Source organism: Heptranchias perlo, chromosome 1 (genome assembly GCF_035084215.1).
Source record: "Heptranchias perlo isolate sHepPer1 chromosome 1, sHepPer1.hap1, whole genome shotgun sequence".
NCBI lineage: Eukaryota > Metazoa > Chordata > Chondrichthyes > Hexanchiformes > Hexanchidae > Heptranchias > Heptranchias perlo.
The window spans coordinates 49,022,046-49,034,508 of record NC_090325.1 but is presented as its reverse complement, the minus strand read 5'-3'; the positions used below and the strand labels follow the sequence as shown (position 1 = coordinate 49,034,508).

The following is a 12,463-nucleotide window of genomic DNA, read 5'->3' as shown; positions in this document are numbered from 1 at the left end:
GGTCCAGGTTGGACGCGGCCTGTGGGTGTGGTCGCTCTGGCTGGCTTCCTCTCTTCTGTGGTCCTGTTCATGCCCAGGTAGCCCTGGAGAAGGAACACGTGGTGTCCAACGGTACATTTGAGACCTTCTGCGACTGGTGGGCACCACAGGGACTAGACCATCATCGCCCCTGCCTCAGCTCATCTGCAGTTGAAACCCTCATCCATGTCTTTGTTACCTCCAGACTTGACTATTCCAATGCTCTCCTGGCAGGCCTCCCATCGTCCACCCTCCATAAACTTGAGCTCATCCAAAACTCTGCTGCCCGTATCCTAAATCGCATCAAGTCCTGTTCTCCCATCACCCCTGTGCTCACTGACCTACATTGGCTCCCAGTCCGGGAATGCCTCGATTTTAAAATTCTCAGCCTTGTTTTCAAATCCATCCGTGACCTCACCCCTTCCTATCTCTGTAGCCTCCTCCAGCCCTACAACCCTCCGAGATCTCTGCGCTCTTCCAATTCTTGCCTCTTGCGCATCCCTGATTTTAATTGTTCCACCATTGGTGGCGGTGACCAAAGTGGCCGTCTACAGGTCCAGGCTGGATGCGGCCCGTTGGGGTGTTCACTTCGACAATCTGCCTCTCTTCCTCGGCATTCTCCGTGCCCGGGTGACCCTGGAGAAGGAGCACGTGGTGTCTGCCGGTACGCTTGAGGCTTTCCACACCAATGGGCACCATAGGGACTGGAGTGCATAGTTGATCACGACAATGGCATTTTGGTTTAATTGATATGATTGGGTGTCACAAAATAAAAAACATTGGCGGTGGTGCCTTCAGCTGCCTAGGCCTTAAGCTCTGAAATTCCCTCCCTAAACCCTCTCCACCTCTCTCCTCCTTTAAGACATTCCTTAAAACCAACCTCTTTGACCAAGCTTTTGGTCACCTGTCCTAATATCTCCTTATGTGGTTTGGTGTCAAATTTTATTTGATATAGCCCCTGTGAAGCGCCTTGGGATGTCTTACCACCTTAAAGGCGCTATATAAATGCGAGTTGTTGTTGGACGGGGTGATAATATTATTATTTAATTTTATAAGCTTCATTTACTTTATTGTTTGGTTCTTTATTAGTCGTGCCCCTCTAAAAAGGGGAGCACTTTTGTTCAATGACTCAGTGTCTCCTTTTTTGTTAGAAATCATCAGAGAGGTTAAAAAACAGACAGGTCACAGAAAAACAAACAGCAGGTTAACATGAAACAAAGAAACCAGTGTCTTCCTTTTTTGTTTAGAAATCATCGGAAAGAGAGGCAGAAAAACATACAGCAGGTTAAAATGAAACAAAGAAACTAGTGTCTCCTTCTTGATTTTTATTTAGAAAGAGCATCTTTCTGTACCACGATTCTTTAGGACCCTCCCCCCTCCCCAAATACGCTGCCCATCGAGGAGGGAAATCAGACAGCACGTGCGCAGTCGTGAGTTTGCGCTCGCTCGCGGCGAAGGGCGGGACGGAAGCGTGCCGAGTGCGCAGTGACGGAAGCGGAGATATGTGCGCGCTGGAAGTGACTGTTTGACACCGGTCTCGGCCGGTGTGAGTGTGCGCGCGCGCGGCCTCGGGCTGGGGGTTTTTTTTATAAAATAACGCTGACTGCACACGGCCCTTGATAACTATATGTTTAAAATAATCACAACAGTAAATATTTATCAGAGGTGGGCTTCTTTTCTTTATTTATATGTGTGTGTGTATATATATATTAAAAAAAAGTTAAATAATTCCTAATCTCGCACCCTCCGCCGAGGCCTACCCACTTAACCGCTTATTATTAACTCTACCTCCATGTGGATTCAAAGACTTTCCCTCCCACACCATGGCGAGAAAAATAGTTAGCAGAAAGAGAAAGGCTGCGGAACTAGAGCCGGAGCAGGTAGGACACGGCGAGGCCGCTTATCCTTTTTTTTTACTACTTAAAAATAACCTGTCGGTGCGGGCTGGGCTGGGTTGGGTTGGGCTGTGTGTTACTGCACACACACAACACACACACACACACACACAATTTAACCCCTCCCGCTCAGGCACGGTCTGTAATTTTCCGTACGTCCCCGAGTTTCTGATTGCAATCGGAATAGATTAGAAAATATAGCACTTTGTATTTTATGTCTGCCCCAGACCCAAGACAGAGAGGAAGGATTGGTCTGTATTTTACTGGGTTTATAATCGTCCTGAAGATGTGTGTGTGATGAGGCATTTATTTTAAAATAGTCTAGTAAACTCTTACAGATGTATTGTAATCTAATATCAGAACTAAAAATTCAGATTAGATTATAATGTTGAACTGAAGTTCTCGATAACCTAAGTTTCTCAATTTCACTTGCATCTGTGTAAAGGGATGTTAGACGATGGGGAGGATGATTAGCCTCTTAGTAGATGTGTGTAAAGTATGTAAACTACAATAATTTTAAATGTACACAACTTAATTTAAGACCAGTGATAACTTGTATGTTTTCGGTACCATTGTGTAACAAGCAAACTGCTGGTGACCATTGTTGGTACTGTGAGTTTGACAGTTTAGCAATGTGTTGTATTTGCACCTCTTGCCATCTGTGTTTGGTATTAAATAATTACTGTTGTATGTTGATGAAACATTCTTGTTTCTATTCGTGTAGATTGTAGGTATATTTTGTCATTAGTAATGGTTGTGGAAATGTTTGATCTTGAATGGTGCAGTCCCTCACTATACACTGAAGGGTATGGTATTACTGGTTATAACTTACACTATTTGAAACAATTTTGTTGATGTTGAATGAAATAGTATGTATTTTTGTGGTTCAAAAATCAGTTGAGACTGTTTTTGTGAAGTCATTTTGCCATTGTGATGTCATACTCCTGGGAATATGATATTTATTTCCATTATTTATTAGCTGTAATAGATTAAAACATTTAGATATGTATGTACTTCCTGTTTACAAAACCTTACCTCCTATTTTCATGTTTTTGTCTCACTTTTGTGTCAGCTTTCATTATAAATTCATGTGTTCACATTTTTAAAGGAAACTACCTATGTAAACTTGTAATTAAAACAGAAAATGCTGGAAAAGCTCAGCAAGTGAGGCAGCATCTGACTTGATGAAATGTCTTTGACCTGAAACGTTAACTCTTTCTCCACAGATGCTGCCTCACTTGTTGAACTTTTCCAGCATTTCCTTTTTTATTTCAGATTTCCAGCATCTGCAGTATTTTGCTTTTGATTTATGTAAACTTGTAATACAGTGGTGGCATTTTAGCACCTTAATTTTGCATCTCCTTGCTCCTCAGCTGAGAAACTCCTATGCCCTAACTAACATTACTTCTCTGCTTCATGTTTTGCTATTTAACCATCTTTAATATAGTTAAAAATTTGCATCTGCACACACTTCTGTCAACGTTGTCCATTTATAAATTCCTACGTGGGTGCTTATCATGGAACTGCCTTTGTAAACTTGCCATGCTGCAGTTATACCCTTCTCCCCAGTGGAGGTGCTGCAGCATCATCACAGGTGGGAGGAGGGTGTAGTTACAGCATAACAAGTTTAAATAGGCAGTTCCCATTATAGATGTCTTCGTGGCAATTTATAATGGGGAAATAAAATAAGGACAGAATGTATGACTTTAAAATGGGGACTAAATTATGTCTCTGTGTCCTAGTTTAATTATCCCTAGCCTCCAACCGTGCTTCACCTGAAGCCCACACTTGGGTCTTGGCTTTGCCATATGCAGTGCCATGAGATTGACTAGTAACATGATAAATATCTCTGTATAGTAAGCTGGGTGGAAAACTTGTAACTGATATGTCTACAATTTTTTTTTGGTATTACAGAAGTTCCTCTGTAGCTTTAATGGAAACTTGAATTAATTTTCTAAAGTATTCAAGAAACTGTTAATTGGTGCAAGTTGTGAAGATTATTTTGCCTTGTACATTCTAGTGTGTAGGACAAGGAAATAAGAAAGAAAGAACTGGCATTTATGTAGCACCTGACTTATGACTTAAATGTCCCAAAGTGTTTTTCATAGTGAATTAATTTGAAGTAGGTAAGTAAATGTGGCAACCATTTTGCGCACAGCAAGGTCCCACAAACATCTATGAGAGCAATGACCAGTTCACTTGTTTTTGGTAATATTGGTTGAGCAAGAACTCCCTACTCTTCAATAAGTGTCATATAATCATTAATGTTCTGAACCACCAGAAGAAGCAGTCAGGGCCTTGGTTTAACATCTGCCCTGACAATGCAGCAGTCTTAAGTACTGCACTAAAGTATCAACCTAGATTTTATATTGTGAGTGGCATTACACTCACAACCTTTTGACCTAGACATGAGTACTAACAACTGAACCAAGCTGCCATCACAGTAATAATAGCTTTGCATTATTCATCATGAAAACAAATTGTGGTCCAGTAATAGCCAGTGACCATGTGGTGAGTAATATATCGTATCCTTAAAATAGTAGAAGGGGCGACTTCTTTGTCAAGTGTCTCTGTTTTGCCCACAGGCATTGCTCTGATCTCCCTGTGGTGTGCCACTTCCTATTCTGAATATTCCTTCTTTGGCTTCCTGCACTGTTTCAACCAAGGTCAATGCAAACTTTGTTCGTGGCAGGCTCCAGACATTCTCATTATATTACAGCACATAAGGAGGCCATTTGGCCCATCATGTCTATGTAGGCCATTTGGTAGAGCAACATAAAATTAATCTCACTACCCTGCTCTCCATCATCTATATTCATCAGTTTCAAATATTTATCCCATTATTTTTTCAAATATTTGGCAGACAACAATGCTCCAATAATCATGTGCCTAAAACAATTTCCTTTAGCTCCTCTCCTCACTATTGTAGTGATCATTTTAAATTGATGGTCCCTCATGACTGACCTCCCAACTAAAGGAAATAGTCTTTCTCTCTTCACTCTATCCCCAAACCCTTTGTAATTTTAAAAACCTCTATTAAATCTTCTCTAAGCCTTCTTTGCTCCTGTGGAAATGGTTCCAGTATCTCAAGTCTCTCCTCATAACTATAGTTTCCCACCCCTGGCAATACATGGTGAGTCTATGCTGTATGCAGCCGATGGCTTTAATGTCCTTTCCACAATGCACGCAGTACTCTATCTCATAACCATTGTTGTTGAAGGATTTTGGACTTTTCAATATGGACTTATAAAACTAATAGAATGGACTTGAAACACAGAACTTTTGCTAACTGCTGTGTTCAAGAGTGCATGATGGTTTTTGCTTACTGCCTATGATATTTTGGTTAAAAGTATGTCTGTAGTCTTATTAAAGCTACAAGTGTAAACAATTTTACAACACCAAGTTATAGTCCAGCAATTTTATTTTAAATTCACAAGCTTTCGGAGGCTTCCTCCTTCGTCAGGTAAATGTTCAGGAGCCAAGGCCAGACAAGCTTTGCTGTACTTTTAACGGACAAGGAGAGATAAGGAAGCCATGACAAAGACAGCTGTCTTCATCTTGAACTGAGAGAGAGGAAAAAACGCACCAGCAAACTATTTTTGCATAAACAAGAACGAGTAATATAAAAACAACCATTTTAAAGTGAAAGAAGACAGTTTAGAAGAAGACCAAGAAGATGTCAATGAAGAATTAACCCCCCAGTTTCCTGAAGCAGAAGAATTTGAACATTGAGTTTCAAGTTGTACTTCTGACTAAGGTTGTAAGCATCTCTATCTGTAAGACTGGTGTGTTTTAATGTCAATAAAACAAATTATTTAGATAAATTTTCAGCCTTTGTTTAATCCTTACCTCTCGGTACCCTAAAGCAGTAGAGTGTTTAAAAACCCTACAGATAACAGGCGCCCGAGCATGGGGTGAGAGCGTTAAGATCAACCGAGAGCTTTGTTGGATTCATTGACATTAGAGCCTAGTTAGCTAGTGCAACTAAAGTGGGAGATCAAGTAAAGCTCTGAGAGCATTTAGCGGTTTGGAAACCGAGGAACAGGAGATCAACTCGGAGTTTATAAGGCTCGGAGTTTATAAGGCTCAGAGCCAAAAACAGGAGATAAGCTTGGGGAGCTTATCTCGTGGAGTCTGCCAAACTCGCAAGAGGGAAGAAACAAGTTAGGGACTCAAAGCAGCACGTAGGTGCAAGATTAGGCTTGGGGAGCTGTGACAGGAAAAGAAACTCGGCTGGGCAGACAAAGGCAGTTGGCAGTTGTGCTTAAAAAATTTTTTTTAAAATTAGAAATTGATGTAGAAACAGAAATGGAAGCAGCTTGCTCAGAAGCACTTGAAGTTTCTGTAGGAAGGGACCGTCTCAAAACAGATGTTTAGTGAAAAGTTAAAATGTGAGAGGAGAAGGGATGAGGAATTGGAGTTGCAATGTTGAAACCAGCAGTGTGAGAGGCAGTTGTAGGGGTTCAAGCGGGTGAACCAAGCAATGGACTGGGACACTCAACTGAATCCCCAGCACCCTCTTCCTCCTGTACTGTCATTACACCCCTCCCATACACCAACGGAGAAGAAGGAAATAACTTTGATAGGATTGTACTACAGACCCCCCAAATAGTCAACGGGAAATTGAGGAGCAAATATGTAAGGAGATTACAGACAGCTGCAAGAAAAATAGGGTGGTAATAGTAGGGGACTTTAACTTTCCCAACATTGACTGGGACAGCCATAGCATTAGGGGCTTGGATGGAGAGAAATTTGTTGTGTATTCAGGAGGAATTTCTCATTCAGTATGTGGATGGCCCGACTAGAGAGGGGGCAAAACTTGACCTCCTATTGGGAAATAAGGAAGGGCAGGTGACAGAAGTGTTAGTGAGGGATCACTTTGGGACCAGTGATCATAATTCCATTAGTTTTAAGATAGCTATGGAGAATGATAGGTCTGGCCCAAAAGTTAAAATTCTAAATTGGGGAAAGGCCAATTTTGATGGTATTAGACAGGAACTTTCAGAAGTTGATTGGGAGAGTCTGTTGGCAGGCAAAGGGACGTCTGGTAAGTGGGAGGCCTTCAAAAGTGTGTTAACCAGGGTTCAGGGTAAGTACATTCCTTATAAAGTGAGGGGCAAGGCTGGTAGAAGTAGGGAACCTTGGATGACTCGGGAGATTGAGGCACTAGTCAAAAAGAAGAAGGAGGCATATGACATGCATAGGCAGCTGGGATCAAGTGGATCCCTTGAAGAGTATAGAGATTGCCGGAGTAGAGTTAAGAGAGAAATAAGGAGGGCAAAAAGGGGGCATGAGATTGCTTTGGCAGATAAGGCAAAGGAGAATCCAAAGAGCTTCTACAAATACATAAAGGGCAAAAGAGTAACTAAGGAGAGAGTAGGGCCTCTTAAGGATCAACGAGGTCATCTATGTGCGGAACCACAAGAGATGGGTGAGATCCTAAATGACTATTTCACATCGGTATTTACGGTTGAGAAAGGCATGGATGTTAGGGAACTTGGGGAAATAAATAGTGATGTCTTGAGGAGTGTACATATTACAGAGAGGGAGGTGCTGGAAGTCTTAACGCGCATCAAGGTAGATAAATCTCCGGGACCTGATGAAATGTATCCCAGGACGTTATGGGAGGTTAGGGAGGAAATTGCGGGTCCCCTAGCAGAGATATTTGAATCATCCACCGCTACAGGTGAGGTGCCTGAAGATTGGAGGGTAGCAAATGTTGTGCCTTTGTTTAAGAAGGGCGACAGGGAAAAGCCTGGGAACTACAGACCGGTGAGCCTGACATCTGTAGTGGGTAAGTTGTTAGAGGGTATTCTGAGGGACAGGATCTACAGGCATTTGGAGAGGCAGGGACTGATTAGGAACAGTCAGCATGGTTTTGAGAGGAAAATCATGTCTCACGAATTTGATTGAGTTTTTTGAAGGGGTAACCAAGAAGATAGATGAGGGCTGTGCAGTAGACGTGGTCTACATGGACTTCAGCAAAGCCTTTGACAAGGTACCGCATGGTAGGTTGTTACATAAGGTTAAATCTCACTGGATCCAAGGTGAGGTAGCCAATTGGATACAAAATTGGCTTGACGACAGAAGACAGAGGGTGGTTGTAGAGGGTTGTTTTTCAAACTGGAGGCTTGTGACCAGCGGTGTGCCTCAGGGATCGGTGCTGGGTCCGCTGTTATTTATATTAATGATTTGGATGAGAATTTAGGAGGCATGGTTAGTAAGTTTGCAGATGACGCCAAGATTGGTGGCATTGTGGACAGTGAAGAAGGTTATCTCGGATTGCAACGGGATCTTGATAAATTGGGCCAGTGGGCCGATGAATGGCAGATGGAGTTTAGTTTAGATAAATGTGAGGTGATGCATTTTGGTAGATCGAATCGGGCCAGGACCTACTCCGTTAATGGTAGGGCGTTGGGGAGAGTTATAGAACAAAGAGATCTCGGAGTACAGGTTCATAGCTCCTTGAAAGTGGAGTCACAGGTGGATAGGGTGGTGAAGAAGGCATTCAGCATGCTTGGTTTCATTGGTCAGAACATTGAATGCAGGAGTTGGGATGTCTTGTTGAAGTTGTACAAAACATTAGTAAGGCCACACTTGGAATTCTGTGTACAGTTCTGGTCACCCTATTATAGAAAGGATATTATTAAACTAGAAAGAGTGCAGAAAAGATTTACTAGGATGCTATCAGGACTTGATGGTTTGACTTATAGGGAGAGGTTAGATAGACTGAGACTTTTTTCCCTGGAGAGTAGGAGGTTTAGGGGTGATCTTATAGAAGTCTATAAAATAATGAGGGGCATAGATAAGGTAGATAGTCAAAATCTTTTCCCAAAGGTAGGGGAGTCTATAACGAGGGGGCATAGATTTAAGGTGAGAGGGGAGAGATACAAAAGGGTCCAGAGGGGCAATTTTTTCACTCAAAGGGTGGTGAGTGTCTGGAACAAGCTGCCAGAGGCAGTAGTAGAGGCGGGTACAATTTTGTCTTTTAAAACACATTTGGACAGTTACATGGGTAAGATGGGTATAGAGGAATATGGGCCAAGTGCAGGCAATTGGGACTAGCTTAGTGGTATAAACTGGGCGACATGGACATGTTGGGCCGAAGGGCCTGTTTCCATGTTGTAAACTTCTATGATTCTAGAATTGTACCAGGGAAAAGGGACTTCAGTTACGAGGAGAGATTGGAGAAGCTGGGATTGTTCTCCTTTGAGCACAGAAAGTTAAGGAGAGATTTGATGGAGGTATTCAAAATCATGAAGGGTTTTGATGAGAGTAAATAAAGAGAAACTGTTTCCAGTGATAGAAGGGTCAGGAACCAGAGGACTCAGATTTAAGGTAGTTGGCAAAAGAACCAGAGGCGACATGAGGAAACATTTTTTTACACAGTGAATTATGATCTTGAATACACTGCCTGAAAGGGTGGTGGAAGCAGATTCAATAGTGACTTTCAAAAGGGAATTGGATAAATACTTGAAGGGGAAAAATTTGTAGGGCTATGGAGAAAGTGCAGGGGTGTGGGACTAATTGGATAGCTCTTCCGAAGAGCTGACACAGGCACGATGAGCCGAATGGCTTCCTCTGTGCTGTATCATCCTATGATTCTATTCATGGTTAATTAAACCAGACCAGCTCCTTTGTGATAAGAATTAGTATATTTGAGACTCGCCTTACCTTTTCTCTTTTTTTTTAAAAAGAGGCTTGTCTATATTTCTATGATATTCTGTTTTCTAGTCTAATGAAGGGTCCATGCCCACTCTGTGTATTTTCAGCGTTTTCTATTATTAAAATAATATCCTGTTATATTTACAAGAGGGTGCACTAAATTCTAGACTGCTTGTTAAGAACCTGTGGTTTTAACAATGTATTTATAGTGACGGTTGGGTGACATAAGCACTTTCACTGGTTTTAAAGGGGGAAGGAAGTACTGGTCTGAGCTTCCTCCATGGCTGCATTTCTTAAAATAATGTATTGCTACTTTTTTTAAAAATTGAATATAGTGCTTGCTTGCAAATGCATCTTGGTCACCATCACAACTGCTTCTTGACTTACAGTAACCCTGTATTTCACATTATTTTGTCTTAAAATGTTTTACGTGGGCTGCTGAAATTAAACTTCAGGAATCAAATGTTGCCAGGCAAAATAGTTAACTCTCAAAGGCTGATTTATCTCACAATTTTTCAGAACGACCCAGAGGGGCTGATAATCACATCTTGGTGACCATCTGTGTATTGGAAAAATTGATTTATTTCTCACATATGCATATTTATGGTACTTAAATACCATTTAAATGCTGCACTTCTAATATTTCTGGTACGATTTTGCAATTTTGGGTACGGTAGTGTAGTGGTTACACTAGTGGACTAGTAATCCAGAGAATGTGAGTTCAGAGACCACCATGGCAGTCTGAGAATTTGAATTCAGTTTTTAAAATCTGGAAATAAAATGCTGGGATCATCTGAAGTGACCATGAAGCTGCCGATTGTTACAAAAACCCAACTGATTCACTAATGTCCTTGTAGGAAAGGAAATCTGCCTTCCTTGCCTGGCCTGGTCTATGTGACTCCAGTCCCACACCTATGTGGTTAACTTTTAACTGCCCTCTGAACTGGCCCAGCAAGCCACTTAGTTGTATCAAACTGGCTCACCATCACCTTCTCAGGACAACTAGGGATGGGCAATAAATGCAGCCTTGGCAGTGGCTTCCACTTCCCAAGAATTAATTTTTTTTTAAAAGTCTGGCTGAGATGATGAAATGAAAGTTTCACTGTGACAAAAAGTAGGAATGTTTTTTTTGTTCCACAGGTATTTAAAATGGCATTAGCCAGTTGTCTGTGTCATGTCTTTATGAAATTTCCTTTGATCTGTGATAAGCTGAGGATAGTTACTACATTTGGCTAGCTGTAACCCTCAGTAATATATTCAGTTGGATAGCTAACCAAACTTTTGTGCTCATCAAGGTGGGCATGTTAAGGGAATGGGCATGGGTGGTAAGGGAACGGTAGCATAGTGGTTATGTTACTGGGCTGGTAGTCCAGAGGCCTGGGCGAATAATCGAGAGTCATGAGTTCAAATCCCACCACGGCAGCTGGGGAATTTAAATTCAATTAATTAAATTCAATTAATTAAATAAAATCTGGAATTAAAATACTAGTATCAGTAATGGTGGCCATGAAACTACCGGATTGTTGTTAAAACCCATCTGGTTCACTAATGTCCTTTAGGGAAGGAAACCTGCCGTCCTTACCCGGTCTGGCCTATATGTGACTCCAGACCCACAGCAATGTGGTTGATTCTTAATTGCCCTCTGGAATGGCTCAGCAAGCCACTCACTTGTAAAATCTCGCTTAAAAAAAAGTCATAATAAGAATAAAACCGGACGGACAACCCGGCATTGGACCACTAGGCACCGGACACGACAAAGGCAAACCAAGCCCAGTCGACCCTGCAAAGTCCTCCTCACTAACATCTGGGGACTTGTGCCAAAATTGGGAGAGCTGTCCCAGAGACGAGTCAAGCAACATCCTGACATGGCCATACTCACAGAATCATACCTGTCAGCCAACGTCCCAGACTCTTCGATCACCATCCTTGGGTATGTCCTGTCCCACCAGCAGGACAGACCTACCGGAGGTGGCGGTACAGTGATATACAGTCAGGAGGGAGTGGCCCTGGGCGTCCCCAACATTGACTCTGGACCCCATGAAATCTCATGGCGTCAGGTCAAACATGGGCAAGGAAACCTCCTGCTGATGAATCAGTCCTTCTCCATGTTGAACACCACTTGGAGGAAGCACTAAGGGTAGCAGGGGCACAGAGGGAAAAACTTACTTGACCTTGTCCTCACCAATCTACCTGTCGCAAATGCATCTGTCCATGACAGTATTGGTAGGAGTGACCAATGTGGAGATGAAGTCCCGTCTTCGCGCTGAGGACACCATCCAACGTGTTGTGTGGCACTACCACCATGCTAAATGGGATAGATTCAGAACAGATCTAGCAGCTCAAAACTGGGCATCCATGAGGCGCTGTGGGCCATCAGCAGCAGCAGAATTGTATTTCAGCACAATCTGTAACTTCATAGCCCGGCATATTCCTCACTCTACCATTACCAACAAGCCAGGGGATCAACCCTGGTTCAATAAGGAGTGTAGAAGAGCATGCCAGAAGCAGCACCAGGCGTACCTAAAAATGAGGTGCCAACCTGGTGAAGCGACAACTCAGGACTACTTGCATGCTAAACAGCAGCAGCAACATGCTATAGACTAGGCTAAGCGATTCCACAACCAACGGATCAGATCAAAGCTCTGCAGTCCTGCCACATCCAGTCTTGAATGATGGTGGACAATTAAACAACTAACGGGAGGAGGAGGCTCTGTAAACATCCCCATCCTCAACGATGGCGGAGTCCAGCACGTGAGTGCAAAAGACAAGGCTGAAGCGTTTGCAACCATGTTCCGCCAGAAGTGCTGAGTGGATGATCCATCTCGGCCTCCTCCCGATATCCCCACCATCACAGAAGCCAGTCTTCAGCCAATTCGTGATATTGA

The 12,463-nt window shown here is 42.6% G+C and overlaps 1 protein-coding gene across 2 annotated transcripts in view; it reads left to right on the top strand.

Moving 5' to 3' along the window:
- Positions 1-1,521: 1,521 nt before the first annotated feature.
- dcaf12 (DDB1 and CUL4 associated factor 12) overlaps positions 1,522-12,463 on the top strand; it is an 85,741-nt gene continuing 74,799 nt past the window's right edge. Inside the window, exon 1 of one of the 2 annotated variants that reach the window (XM_067984729.1) lies at positions 1,522-1,898. In XM_067984729.1, coding sequence (XP_067840830.1) covers positions 1,842-1,898 — 57 coding nt within the window. In that variant the 5' untranslated portion in view covers positions 1,522-1,841. The remainder of the gene's footprint in view (positions 1,899-12,463) is intronic. The other variant, XM_067984720.1, reaches the window with a different exon arrangement.